The sequence below is a fragment of the Rosa rugosa genome, chromosome 6 (assembly GCF_958449725.1).
Source record: "Rosa rugosa chromosome 6, drRosRugo1.1, whole genome shotgun sequence".
Classification (NCBI taxonomy): Eukaryota; Viridiplantae; Streptophyta; class Magnoliopsida; order Rosales; family Rosaceae; genus Rosa; species Rosa rugosa.
In genome coordinates this window covers 2,790,020-2,804,292 of record NC_084825.1, presented here as the reverse complement: position 1 = coordinate 2,804,292, position 14,273 = coordinate 2,790,020, and the positions used below count along the sequence as shown (strand labels likewise).

General features: G+C 40.3%; 1 protein-coding gene and 1 long non-coding RNA gene across 3 annotated transcripts; both read left to right on the top strand.

The window, feature by feature from the left end:
* The first annotated feature begins 556 nt into the window (after nucleotides 1-556).
* LOC133718664 (uncharacterized) lies at nucleotides 557-2,404 on the top strand. Its single transcript, XM_062145527.1, has 5 exons — nucleotides 557-966; nucleotides 1,082-1,134; nucleotides 1,210-1,419; nucleotides 1,628-1,885; nucleotides 2,071-2,404. The coding sequence occupies exons 2-5, from the start codon at nucleotides 1,093-1,095 to the stop codon at nucleotides 2,137-2,139; spliced, it is 579 nt and encodes a 192-aa protein (XP_062001511.1). The 5' UTR covers nucleotides 557-966; nucleotides 1,082-1,092; the 3' UTR covers nucleotides 2,140-2,404.
* Nucleotides 2,405-8,872: 6,468 nt separating this feature from the next.
* On the top strand, nucleotides 8,873-13,625 carry LOC133718879 (uncharacterized). 2 transcript variants are annotated; one of them, XR_009850634.1, is made up of 5 exons: nucleotides 8,873-9,080; nucleotides 9,173-9,248; nucleotides 12,415-12,563; nucleotides 12,708-12,820; nucleotides 13,428-13,625. It is a non-coding gene; the product is annotated as an uncharacterized LOC133718879 (long non-coding RNA). The 2 variants fall into 2 exon arrangements; XR_009850635.1 differs by lacking the exon at nucleotides 13,428-13,625 and adding an exon at nucleotides 13,072-13,365.
* Nucleotides 13,626-14,273: the final 648 nt, after the last annotated feature.

Genomic DNA, 14,273 nt, shown 5'->3' with positions numbered 1-14,273 from the left:
GTGTTGATCCATCCCAAGATCATTTGATCTTGTTGCAGCCAGGGTTCGAACTCGGGGTTGACTTCATCAGTGAGGTTACCATCTTTATCTTTGATGAAGCATGGAGGGCAAGGAGTTGAGCCGTCAACAATGCCCATGAGACCTCTGCTACGGAGGACAGGAACCAATTGGGCAAGCCAAAGGACGTAGTTGGAGCGATCAAGCTTGATAGTCATAAAGCTTGACACAGAAGGGGCAGTGGTGGAGGATATGGGAGCAATGGTGGAGGAGGTGGTGGAGGAGACGGTGGAGGAGGTGGTTGAGGAAGTGGTGGAGGAAGTGGAGGCCATTTGGATTTTCGGGAGAGAAGAAAAAAAATTGGTCGTGAGACTAAAGGGCTCTTGATACCATGAAGTGAATAAAGTTTGTGTTGAATGGCTTGAGAAGTCAAGCTCAGTATGATTGTATTTATAGTTGTTTACAAAGTCCTAGATGGTTACAATATCAAAACTGAAATCAACTCTATCATAACAAATAATATTCTAGAATTCAAAAATACAAGATAAGAAGGATGAGATAAGGAACAGCTTCAATTTGAATTTGAGTCATTTGAATGATATGGTTTATCACCATCATCATCGACAAACCCTTGGACTCCTCGATCCCTCTGATCGCCACCCATCCATCCCAAACACTCCTCACCGCGACCGCCACCTCCTAACCCGACGCGGTCTCGAATCCAGTGATTGGTACCCACCCAATATCATCAAGTTTAGGAGAATCAGCTGATAGACGCCAAGAACTGGGCGTCAATTCCCATCAGGGACAACGAGGTATTCGTCGTGTATATCCATTGAAACGGCGCCGTAGTAGCAGTTTCTTGTTCAATTTAGGTTTTTCAGTGAAACCAAAAGGAACCCCCCAAACTCATCGCAGTCGCACAAAGCAAAACTTCCGATTTCAGTCTCTCTTATCAGCTTCTAATAAGTAAGATGTCCTCTTTTTCGTTTTAAATTTGCGGTTTCGATTGGAATTTCGATCTAGTCCAGGCTATGGTTTCGTTCCTTTAATGCCTTTAATTGTTTTTTTGGTGGTTAAATAGGTAGGAGCAGGATGTCAAGCAAGAACGAAGAGGTTTCGAAGCTTAAAAACAAGGTTTATAATTATATCTGATTATATGTAATAAGCATCACCCTTGAGTACTTAGTAACTGATGCATGCTTGCGGCAGATTATTGAATGCCAAGAGGAAACGATGCAGCTATTGCGCGAGAAACAGCGGTGGCCTGACAAATTTAATCTGATGGAACAGACAAAAGAAAAAGTTGCAGCTGACCTGACAACACAAATACTATGTAATTCGATCCAAATATCTGAATCTGAAAAGGAACTCGAGGCTCTGAACAAGGCCTTGAAGCGTGTGGAGCAGTCTGAATCTAATGTAAGACTTATCCTTGTTTCAGACTGTGGCACGGTCTGTCTCTAGTTTCACCGTATGATATGTTGATATATAAGAATTGTTTATACGTTAGTCACTCTATCGGCAATATCTCATCCTAAATTTGCTTTAGGAATTTTTAAACATGTACAGATATGTTTCGAATGAAAACCAGCATTTCTAAGTCTGAACCTTGAAGCTTTGTTTGCAGGTAAAAGAGATATTTGACAGCAGTCAAGTTCAATATGATGAATATAAGAAATATAAGGAAATGCGGCTGATAGAAACAGAGAGTGGTTTGGATGAGCTAGAGAAAAGTTTGTCTGATGAATCGGACGACATTAACGTGTACAAAAGGCGTGTAGAGATGGAGAAGACACTTGAAAATCTTAATGTTTTCTGTGAGGCTGTGTATTCTATTCTCGAACCGAAGGACTCTAGTGATGTCTCTCTTGTCAAAGAAGCTCAGGTAATATATTTAGCAATATTATTGGTAGGGATTAAGTTCAATTTCATGAGTCTGTAAAATCTGTCTTTACTCTTCCTCTCATTGCACATGCTTCGTGTTCTCTCTCTCGCTCTCTTTCTCTTACAAGAACGGGTAGTTGGTTCTTAAATGTGGTATAGCTGACTTTCTATTTTTTATTGGTGAAGCTTGATCATCTTGGCGGACAGAGTGGACAGAAAATGCGAAAAAGGAGAGGGTCACAGAAGTCTCAATAGGAACCTTAACATAAAATAATGAAGACCTGTTTGGGCGTGTTGGCTGTGAGTGGAACTTCTTTTACATTTAGAGCAAGTTCACCCGTAGTCAAGAAAAGGCAAAGTCGAGAAGTCAAGAATTCGACCGGTCAAGTTACTATTCACTGCCACTGGATATGGGTTTACACCCGTTGTTTTTCTTGCCCGGTCAACACTGTTCACCCTTTTTACTGTTCACCCAATATTCACTGTTCACCAATGGTTTCACTGTTCATTGTACTGTTCATTTTTAAACTGTTCATCGGTTTTTTTAAAAAAAATCAAAAACATTTCAGATTAATTCCTAGCCATCAGATCCATTTTTACTGTTTTGTTGGAAGGCCCAGATTTCTTGACCGTTGGGTTCAAATTCCCAAAGCAGCCAACGGTAGAAACCCACGTGGCGGCTGCACTCCCTTTCACCGGTGCTACGCGACAAAAACATATCCTCCTGCTGTGTGATTGGTCCGTGCTCTTCACGGCCTCTCTCTGGCGCGTCATGCACTGCGCTGTCCCATGTGACGTCAGCCACGATCAGTGGCGGGCCGAGGTGGCAGCAGGCCAAGCCTGGGCAAAGAAAAGGGCACGGGCTTGACATTTTTCTTGCCCTTGGTCAAACAAAGGCAAATCATGCCCAGGCAAAACAGGCCCGGTGGAAGGGAAAAATGGAGTTTGCCCAGTCAAAATCATGGAATGCTGAGGTGGTGCCCGGGCAAAAGAGCACCGGTGCACTTGCTCTTAGGAGTTCAGTTGTTTCTTATGTTTCTGAGACATTGCTGGATGTTCAAATTGTTCCCCTTTTGACATTGTTTAAACTACACTCTGGTTTCATATGTTTATTTTGGTTATTCTCTCTCCCTTATTTTGGTTAATTCTTCAAATGATTTAAATTGGTCCTGAATAGCTGCATTTTAAACCTCAGTTTATTTCAGTAAGCTAAGCAAAGCAGTTGAAGCTCTTATGGAATAATCCAGAATTACAGAAAAAACTACAACGTGGGTGCCTCTGTAACACCAATCAAGAAGCTTAGATAGTCATCAGGTTGAAGATGAAGGAAAAAAAAAAAAAAAAACGAGGAGAAATGCCAAGTGTCTATTATTCGGTTGAGCAGAAACAGGCCTCTACTCGCTTGGGAGAGAGAAGCCCAATGATTCAATACTATAGCAGTCAGTATCTCATTCAGCCTCACTGCTTCTGCTATCAACCTGAAAACTAATACGAGCATCTGCAGGGAGTGGTATACAAGTATAACATGGCATCTTCAGAAATAAAGTTTTCCCCAGTTCAACAAACCAAATTGCTATACCCGTTTCTTTTTGTTTACTCAATTACTTGTTCATGTAGTGATGTAGAAGTAATAGGGGTTCTACGACTAACTCAAACCACACAGACACATCTCCGCATCTTTCTAACTTCTAATTCTCATGATTCTGCACTCGCTAAACGCTAGTAGAGTACAACTTCTCTTAAATTTAATTCAGAGGTAATTGTATCTATCTGGAAGATGCTTTTCTTTCAGGATCAATCACAGATCTAATTTTTACCATACAGGGCTTTTCTTTATTTAAAAAACTGTTTACCCAGCCAACTTATAAATAGAAACAAGGGGCAGTCACATACAAAGAGACACACATTTAACCTAGAACTATCAGTAACAAAGCTTAGTTCTTTCAATACTAATGTTAATATTATAAAAAGGACTCTGTTTTGTACAGTGATTTAATCGCCACTCTTTTCAAGCTGCTAAAAAGCAGGAGCACCCAAAAAACCCTTGGTTGAGAAGTTTGCTCGTCCGGCGGCGCTTGGGGTCGGGGAAGTTTGCCTCGCGGCTAATGGGCTGCTGCCGGACTGGAATTGCTAATTGCTCTGGGAGGTCGGGAGATAGAAGTTGAAACTCAAGGTTTTGGACGGGTGGAGGTGGTGAGGTCCAAACGAAAACTCTCAGTGTGGTTGTGTTGTGCGCGGTGGCAGACTTCGGCGTTGGCTCTTCAGGTCTAGGTGGCAACGTGGTTTCTGACGAGGAGTGGCGGCGTGGTTCTGGGGGATCGTGCGGCGGTGAAGATCTGGTGGATCCGGGCGACGTCTTCTAACTCTGGAGCGGTGCGCGGCAGGGTAGCCCATGTGTGATGGTGCGTCGTTTCGCTATGTCAAACCGGCGAGGCTTGGTTGGGGCGTGGTCGGCGCGGTGCAAACACGGCGGACTGGTGGTGGCGCCTGGTTCAGGACGGGCAAACACACTTGGGTGATGTTGTTTGGGCCTGACTCCAAATCCTACTGGGCTTGGTGGTTTGGGCTTTCTCCTCCTGTACTACCCCATTGGGCCTTTCATTTGGACTAGGGGTTTGGGCCTTTAGTTTTCCAATTTAGTCATTTTGATTTTAATAATTCCCTACTTTGTTAGGGAGCTATGCTTCTAGTTTTTCTAGTTAGCGTCATCGAGTCTAGTTTACTCTGCCTATTTACTATGTAGTAGTTAATAGTCTATAGGCATCCTCTACGAGCATGGAGCCGTCAAATGATTGGACCTAATTTATGTATCACTATGCTACTACCACAAACTCTTTATCTACGTACCCATCGATAGTAGAGGGAGGATATGTAATGACCCTTTCTGACTTTGGATGAATGATAGCCGCCCGATTTGGGTTTGATAAAAAATAATAATAATAATATTTGAATGCATTTATAAATTATCTTCCTGAAAAGGCTTTTACATGCTTCACACTATGTCTTCAACTCCCCGCATAATGTATTAAAAAATAGCTTCACTTTAAATAGTTGCCAAAGGAAGTTTAAGATTAGCTGAAATGAATAGCATACATCCAAGTGTTCATGCAATTAACTAAGGAACATTGTCTAGCATGCATGTCAATAAGCTTCGAAACTTGTTCAAAACCACACTGCACAGGTTTTTGGACCAAATATTTTTGACAGTATCATTCTAAATTCTGACATAGGTGCCATCATCAATACGCAACTCCACACGCTTTTAACACAGGTCTTCCAATTACAATACTCCTCCAAGAGAACGAGGGAGGCGAGTCTCCTAATTTAGCTTCCCAAAATGAGCGATGAGGGTGACATTTAGCTTTATACAATCTAGCAACTAATGAGTTTGGGTTAGATGCAAGCCTCCACCCTTGCTTGACAAGTCTTGCTAGATTATGAGCATAAATATTTTTAAAGCCCATGCCATCCTTTAACTTTGTAAGACACAATTTTTCCCAACTTCTCCAGTGGATCTTCTTCTTCATCTCATTAGTATTCCCCCAAAAGAAAGAAGCACACAGTTGATAAATGTCATCACATAAACCTTTAGGCAGTAAATAACAATTCATAGCACAAAGGGACATAGTTTGCGTAACAGCTTCGATTAGAGTTTCTTTACCTATAGCACTAAGGATTTTAGCTTTCCAACTGACAATTTTTTCGACGAGCTTCTCTTTAATGTATTCAAAGACTGCAGTTTTTGATTTCCCAACTCTCACAGGGAGCCCCAAATATCTATCATGCTCTTTCACACATTTAACCTCTAGAATAGAAGCCAGTTCCAACTGCCTGTTTTGATATACATTATTGTTATAAACCACACTACTCTTTTGAAAATTTACCTTTTGTCTAGACGCCCTTTCATACCTTCTATACTGCTCACACTTCTCATTTGTAGCAATGCCATAATGAATGCTATCATCCGCAAAGAAGAGGTGATGGATAGTTGGTGCTTGAGGGCACATTTTAAGGCCTTGAATGACATTGTTGCTTAAAGCTTGTGCGATTAGGGCAGACAAACCTTCACTACAGAGAATAAAAAGATAAGGTGATAGAGGATCAAGGTACCTTGTCTTATTTCTCAAGTTGGAACAATTGGTGGAGTCGGTTCTCCTTGTACCAAGATAGAGTATCGCATCGACATCACACCATTCATAACCATCTGTATCCATTGAGGAGCAAAACCTAGCTTTGTTAAAATTGCCTGAAGAAAATGCCATTCCAATCTTTCATAAGCTTTACTTATACATGAAATGTGCGGCCTCATTTTCCATCAAAGTGTTGTCAGAGATTAACCTAGTTGGTATACGTAGGCATTCTACATGGGAGAAATTATGTCTTGCAACCATATTTTCAATTTGTTGGAAACCACCTTCAAGCTAATTCTGCATATGACATTGCAGAGAGCAATAAGAAGAAAGAGTGTTGGATCTTTTGGGTCCGTAAGCTTTGGTATCAAGCATAAATGTGCAAAATTGGAATCATGCCACAACTCAACTTTTTCAAGTAAATTGCAAGGCACATATCTTGATTGACCACATCCCAATACTTTTGGAAGAAGAACGGAGACATGCCATCTGAACTAGGGCTTTTTGAAGGATGCATTTGGAACAAGGCAGCTTTTATTTCCTCATTTAAGTAACTTTATAACAGGTCTACATTCATATCATTTGTAACCTTATAAGGAGTGGCCTCGATGACTTCTTGCAAAGCATCATTGTCAATGCCTACAGTGGTGAAATCTGTTGAAAGTATAATAGTAACAGTCGACGTTGTATTTCATGAGGTCCAGTTTGCCAATTTCCATGATCATCTGTTAAACCCTTGATAGTATTTCGACCCTCATATTGCTTGCTTTCCTGTGAAAGTAGGCAGCGTTGTGATCACCTTCTTTTAGCCAAATTTCCTTAAAGCATTGCCTTTAGTAATTGACTTTACCTGACATGCAAAGCTTTTTGTTCTTCAAACAAGAAAGGAGAGTAAGGCTGCCTCATGAGATTGTTTAACTTTTCCTGAATAACTCTCATCTTAGTCTTCTGCTTGTCAAAATCACCTTGGTGCCACTGCATTAAGCTTTGACATGTTCAAGCAATTTCCTGCCCTAGCTGACGCGAAGCAATTCCAGTGGTAGGTCTTGCATGATCGTTTAGGAATCTGACCCAACACCACTCCTTTCGGATGATCGTATTGCATTCTTCTATCCCAAACCAACATTCTTCAAAGCGAAATCTTCGTACTTGTTTGCGTAGCAGCAATCTTTCAAGCCTTGCCTTAATCCATAGCAGACAGTGTCAGATTCAGAAGGGCTCAAGGTGATAACCTTACTAAATGGAAATTTGTAATGCCATGTTGTCTGGACACCTCAATCTAGTTGTTCTTTAGTGTATCTATTGAACCATGTGTATCTTTTTCCCACAAAGCCTATGTCAATGAAGCCACACCGTGACATGGCAATTCTGGACTTCGCCATTGTTGCAGCAACTCTGGGAGGACCACCAGACTTGTCTTCACAGCACATGACCTCGATAAAATCCCGCCATCAACCAAGGTAATGAGCAATCATGTGCAACTAGGCTTTTAGTGAGATTCCATGTTTTGTCTCTACCTCCTCTTGCAGCGACGTCATACACACCTATGAAGCACCATAATTCCATTCCAGGCTTACAGTCACAACATCAATGTGGTTTGCAGAATAGGCATGAAGATCCACCTTGGTTTCATCATTCTAGAAGAGGGAAAGACCCTGAGAACCATCTTCATGAGGTATGCAGAAACCACCTACAAACCCTAATCTTCACGTAAGCGAGTCAATCAGGGCTTTCTGTGCTAGGATTTCAGAGAGAAATATGAGGCTTGGTTTTCCTGGTTTTCTCGCATGAATGAGGGCTCGTTGTGTTTCTATGTTGATAATCCCTCTGCAGTTCTATACTAGAACATTTTCTTGAAGCATTTCAGAGGAAGGTGTTGCCATAGAAGGCTTCCGGCTTTGGTGGTAGCGCACAGAGTGACGGAGGCCTTAGGGTTTTTTTTTTTTTTTTTTTTTTTTTTTTTTTTCTACTAGGTTCGTAGCTCTGCTCTAGTTTGAGAAATAAGCTATTGCTAAAAGCCCCAAAACTACATGGTCTCTTAGTTGATATTGAGTTAGGTAGGGTTCTAGTTTTGGTGCTCTTACAATAGCTTATTTCTGTCAGGCCCTTCATAGGACGGGTTATTGTGTAATATTTGCCTCATTCTACCTATTAATGGATTGACACCCTAATTTAATTATAATATATATATATATATATCAACTAAGAAATTACAACTATACTAAAATCCAGACATGATGTATTCTGCCCTTGGCTCTACGTGCTCTTTACGGGATTGTCCCTCTAGCTATTTGCGTTCTTTGCTGCTTGCGTTTGCTCCACAGAGAGACAGCGAGGGTGATAGAGGGAGAGAGACAGTTGAATTGAGGCTGAGGGTTTGTGGTAATAAAATTTCATGTAAAAACTTCAAATGGTATCCAAATTACGGCGAAAGGTATTTTTTGGCACCTACGAATTTTTTTTACCCAAATGGTACCTGAACTATTGCACCGTTACCAAATATAGTATCTCCATGAACTTTTTTGTTAAAGTTGCCTACGTGACATGTACTTTTTTAAAAAAAAATTTCAAATGATACCCAAACTATTGCAAAATATATTTTTTTTGGTACCTATAAATTTTTTTTTACTCACAATGGTACTATTTGGAGTTTTTTTTTTTCAAAAAAATACATATCACGTGGGCGATTTTAACAGAAAAAAGCTAACCAAGGTACTAAATTTGGTAACAGCACAATTACTTCAGGTATGATTTGGAGTAAGAAAAAGTCGTAGGTACTAAACAGTACCTTTCTCAATAGTTTCAGGTATTAAAAACTTCAAATACTCTAAAATTTCACATGTGCTTGGTTTGGGGTTTTGGGTAATAAAGGCCTTATCGATCACCTGCGACCTTTTTCTTCACTCTCTCCTCGCTCATTACTTCATCAATCGTCTCAAAGCTCCTCCTCATTTTTTTGATGACACAAAGCTCCTTCTTATTGATCCCCGGAATCAAATCCCTTCTCAGCTTTCACCGCGTGCAGGGATAGGTTCGTCGGAGTCTCGGCAAAGAACACCTCCTTTAGTAAGTGTTTTTGCTATCTATACTTCTGTTGGGTAGTAATTAGTTTCCCCCTTTGAATTTAGCATGAGAATTGATTTTGGTTGAATTTACAGGAGACCCATAATTGATCGACGGAGAAGAGGACGACTTTGTGTCTGGGTTTGTTTTGGCTTCCTGCAAGTGCAATGGGTAATTGTGTAACTCTCACTGTGAATATTAAGAGTTAATTTTTGGTTTGCTATAAATCTGGTTTTGTGTACTTCGTCAGTTTGGTTTTGTAGGTGTTCAAGTTAAGTATGCATGTAGTTCTTCTGTTTTATAACTTTGAGTAGTTGAATGAAGTTGAATAGTGTGCTACTATTATTGTAATACCCGAAAAATTCAAATTAATGTCCGATGACATTTTGGAAATGATTTCGTAGGCGTGGGCACGAATACGAAGCTTGAAGGAGTTGTGGAATTAGTTCGAACGATTTTATTTCGAAAACGAACGTTATTTAGGGGGTCTTGAAAAGTGACTTCTTATACGTACAGAATTTGGGAAAACTTTCTTCATGAAAGTTGTAGAGCTCGTCGATACGATCTCGTGCATATGTGGAACGCAATATTCGGAGTTCGTATGAATAAGTTATGAATATTTGAAAATTGGGAATTTTCTATAAATATCAACAAAATGTTGACTTTTTTCATTAAGGACGAAACTTTTCTGTTTTTGCGGAATAGTCCCCCGGATTCTCTCTCTCTCTCTCTCGATCGAAACCCTCAGACCCGGCGGGTCGTGTTCGACCCGACCCGGCTGGTTCTCTCCCCTCCGGCCTCCTCCAGCCCCGGACCCGGACTCCTCCGTGATCGCCGCTCCACGCCCAGCCGTCCCCTCCCATCGCTTCGCCCAGACGCTGCTCCAAAAGCTGGATCGAAGCCACCCAGACTCTTGATTCGGACCCGGCCGGAAAACCACTTTTCCGGCGTTGCATGGGCCGATCGTTCCCATTTTTGTGATCTCCTCCTCATGCTGATCATCCCCATGTAAGCCTTTCATCACGATTTTGTGTATAGAACGCTAGATCATGGTTTGACTTTTTCGACGTCCCTGATTTAATCTGAAATCTGATCGGACGCACAGGATTAATCCGACTTCCAAGCTTGATCTAGGACGATCTAGGCCAAACCAGACTTAGCTCCAGGTATGGAAGTCGACCACCCTTTCATTTTGAACCAGTTTGTAGTTGGTCACTTTGCCATCTGAGGTGGTTGACCGGCGTTGACCGCCGCGTTGACCGCCCACTGACCACCGCTTGTGGCGGCGCATCAGACCATATTTCGAGTTTTCATTATCTGGGCGATGATCTATGCATCCATACGAGCGTTTTGATATATTACAAGGTTATGTTAGAAAAAGTTGGTAAATAGTGGATTTACGTTTTTACGTTACTATTTACGGTTTTTACGTTTTATCTTCGGTTTACGATCTACGAAGATCAGACCATCGGTTTTACTTCAAATTTTAATATGTTGATCGTATGACTGTCCCGGTGACTTTGTGAGGTCACGGGCGAAGATCCGACCGTTGGATCTTCGTATATTTGAGAAATAGTGATTCGGAAGGCGATTCGTGAGAATCCGACCGTCGGATTTTCATATAATTTTGTGGAGATGTTAGTAAGGGCGATTCAGGAAGATCTGACCGTTGGATCTTCGTGATAATTTTGGAGGATGATCCTAAGGGCGATCCGTGAGGATCCGACCGTTGGATCATCATATAAATTTGATCTGACCGTTGGATCATCATTAAATTAGAATCCGACCGTTGGATTTCTGTATATGTGTGGTCTATGAATGATTTCTAAGTTAAGATCGTGTTTGACTAGGTGGTTGATGGATTGATTGGTGAACGATTTCGGATCGTTGTTTTTGAGCTGTTAAGAAGACGCAGCGGGAATTTAGAGGTGAGTAAACCTCACGTGGTTCATATTACGAACCGAATAAATTTAATTACCTTATTTTGTCGTAATTGCGTGAAAATATTTATGAAATAAATATTTGTTTTAAAATCATATGGACTTGATTAACCACGGTCCATGGGGATGTAAAATGATTTTTATTATACAAAATGAATTTCACGATTTTCTTGTGTGAACTATAGTTGGTATTAGTGGTCATTCCTGAGTGGGTGATTACGTATATATATATTTACGTGATTATATGTGGAATGGTGTGACATTGAAGAGTGTGGAAATTGGGATGATTAAAATACTATGAATTGAAATTTGACTTATCATATTTATATGTGATGATCATGATTGATGAGTTCTTGTTAATATTCATGATTTACATTGGAGTATGTATAGAGTTGGAGAATGTAGGATTCTGAGGACGAGGTGTCCGAAGTTTGACGGTTATGGATAACCAGAGTGTTTGTGTACTGAGGACGGGGATGTCCAAAGTGCGACGGTTTATTATTAACCGAAGTTGTGTACTGAGGACGGGGATGTCCAAAGTGCGACGGTTTATTATTAACCGAAGTATATGGTGCTGAGGACGGGGATGTCCAAAGCGCGACGGTTATAGTGTTAACCGAAGTATTTTGCCGTTGCTTGACCCTAGGCCAAGGTGTCAGAGGTAACGAGGCAGTTAGAGCTCTAACGTGTTATTGGGATGGACCAGAGTGGTGTTATGTGGGTTGGGTGTTTACAGGACCAGTGTGGTGTATTGTGATTTGAGGATTGTGAAAATGTATTCCTTGTGGTTTCCATGAGTGGGTTGATGTCTCTTTGCAGACGTAATACTGTTGAATTTTACTTGAATTGTAATTTAATAAATCAACAGTTCTTTCTTGTTTACTCATACTGGCTGTAAAAAGCTTACCGGGTTTTGTGTTGTTGCAACTCCCGGTACACTATTCAAATTGTGTAGCGGGTAATCCTACAGGACAGGAGAACCAGGACGGTGATCGTGCGGTTAGAGCAATGGTTATAGTTTTACAGCAATTGTAATAGTGAGGCGAGTTAAGCTCATTTGAGCCTTACAATTTGATTTGGTGGGAGTGTGCTGTAATAAATAACTTGAGGATTTGGGTTATTGTAAATTTGAGAGTTGTGAAGTGTGGTTGTTTGTGAGAAAAAAATTCAGGATGTTAGTTGTAATTTGTTATTATTCATGTTTCGGATTTGAATTGATTATTCAAAATTCGGGGCGTGACAATTATGGTCCATTTGTCCTTATGTATCAAAACTAACCTTGCACCAGTTGTGTTGTTAAATTCTTGAATCTTTTGTTTTCTTGAGTTGGGTATTTTCAGTGGTCACATTAGACCCTTCTAAGCAAGGTCCTAACCCACATCCTATTTTGATTTCAGCATTGTTTATATCTACGAACTTGAGTGGTTCTTTGCAATTAAACATTGTGATCGTCTTATGTTTATCTGGTTGGAGAACCAAACTGGGAGCAATGTAGAAGACTGACAAGGGCTGCTGCTATGAATACAAGCACACCCGACACAGCAAGGTGCTCTGTTTGTGCTATATTTAAGGATAAGTACTACATTTATTCACCCACTGAGCTTTATGTATGTTTGCGATAAGTACTCATAAATGTCTCTAGAAGGGCTTACACTGACAGGATTCCTCTTCCTGCATGCACTATTTATAGAGAAGGGACGTCTAGAGACAACTTGGACTGTACTCAGGAAGTTTGGCTATAACAACGATATACGACTTTCAGAAGAACTAATTCCATCTCTCCCAAAACGGACTCCTGACCAGGTAAGCTTTCATTGAGTTACTATTTTTATTATGTTCTAATGGTGTCGACGTACATGCTTTTATTCAGTGCTGATATTTTCAAAACTGAAATAGGAGATTCATCGCGTTTTGAGTAATCGTTTTCAAGAATTTAGTAACCTAGCATGTTTACTTGTACACTTAAGACCTTTTAAGTTTGGTCAGAGTTGTTGAGTGAGTGCTAGAGTCCCTACTAATTAAGTACGCTTTATTTTGATTTTGAATTGACTCAGACGCTCAGAGCTAAATCCTCCAGCTATTATATGTGTGTGCGTGCATTGCCTAAACAATGATTCTTAAGATAAACATGGTAGAAGTGTACAAATAAGCATCACTTTAAACTGGACCTTGAGGGCACAAGACTGAGCCTGATCTTGAATAATAGATTGGCTCCCAACTTCATTCAGGTGTTTGAACTTATGCCCTTATGTGATGTGCCATTATCATGCCAGCTTAAGTGCATCATTTTTGTGAAGTTCTTTTATTCTAATAGGTATTTTTAAATATATCCCACCTTTTTTCTCTTTACATTTTGTAAGCTAGTTGATGTTGATGTTGATGTGAACTTCGTTGTCATGTGTGCATGCAGAGCATGGAGCTGATAAATGAAGCAATCGATTTTCTGAATTCGACCTTTAACTTGTTTGACAATGATGGTGTATGTCTTGGAATATGCTTATTTTTAATTACGCTGTTATAATGATGGTGATATAACCATACAATTTTCTCTATGCATTAGTTGTGCTCGTACTATTTTAATCATGATTATCTGTTATTTTTCAAATCTCAAAACATTGAGTCTTAGAAATGTTCGATTCTTAAATGAGCACTCGACGAACCAGTTGTTTTCTAGTTGCCCGGTGCTTGAAGATTTAACCCTCAATGACTGCCGTTGGTCGGATTTCCAGCTTATCAATATCTGTGCACCCAAGCTCTTGAGACTGACTATATTCAAACGTGTGCACTTCGGTTATACTAATGCTCATGGCTGCCGGATCGCGGTTTTCGGACCTAACTTGACAGATTTTGTTTATGATGGTGACTTTTTCAACGAGCATTACTTGTACAATGCAACATCGCTTGAGAAGGCATGCATTAGGCAAGGATGTGTGGAACACCACAATCGCTTATACCAGCTTCTCCATATTTTTTTGTTTTATCATTTTCATTTTCACCTATATCTTCAACTCCTTCGGTTACCTCATTTTCATTTTCACCTATATCTTCAACTCTTTCAGTTACCTCATTTTCGTTCTCACCTATATCTTCAACTCCTTCGCCTTCGGTTACCTCATTTTCACCTTGATTTTCCAAAGAATCACCTCTTTTCTTAAAAAACTTATCTAAAGAACCTCTTTGGGAGCTTATAAAATCTTCTTGCTGTTTTTTCTTTTTCTTTTTTCACTACCAAAAGCATATTTCTTAGGAAACATTA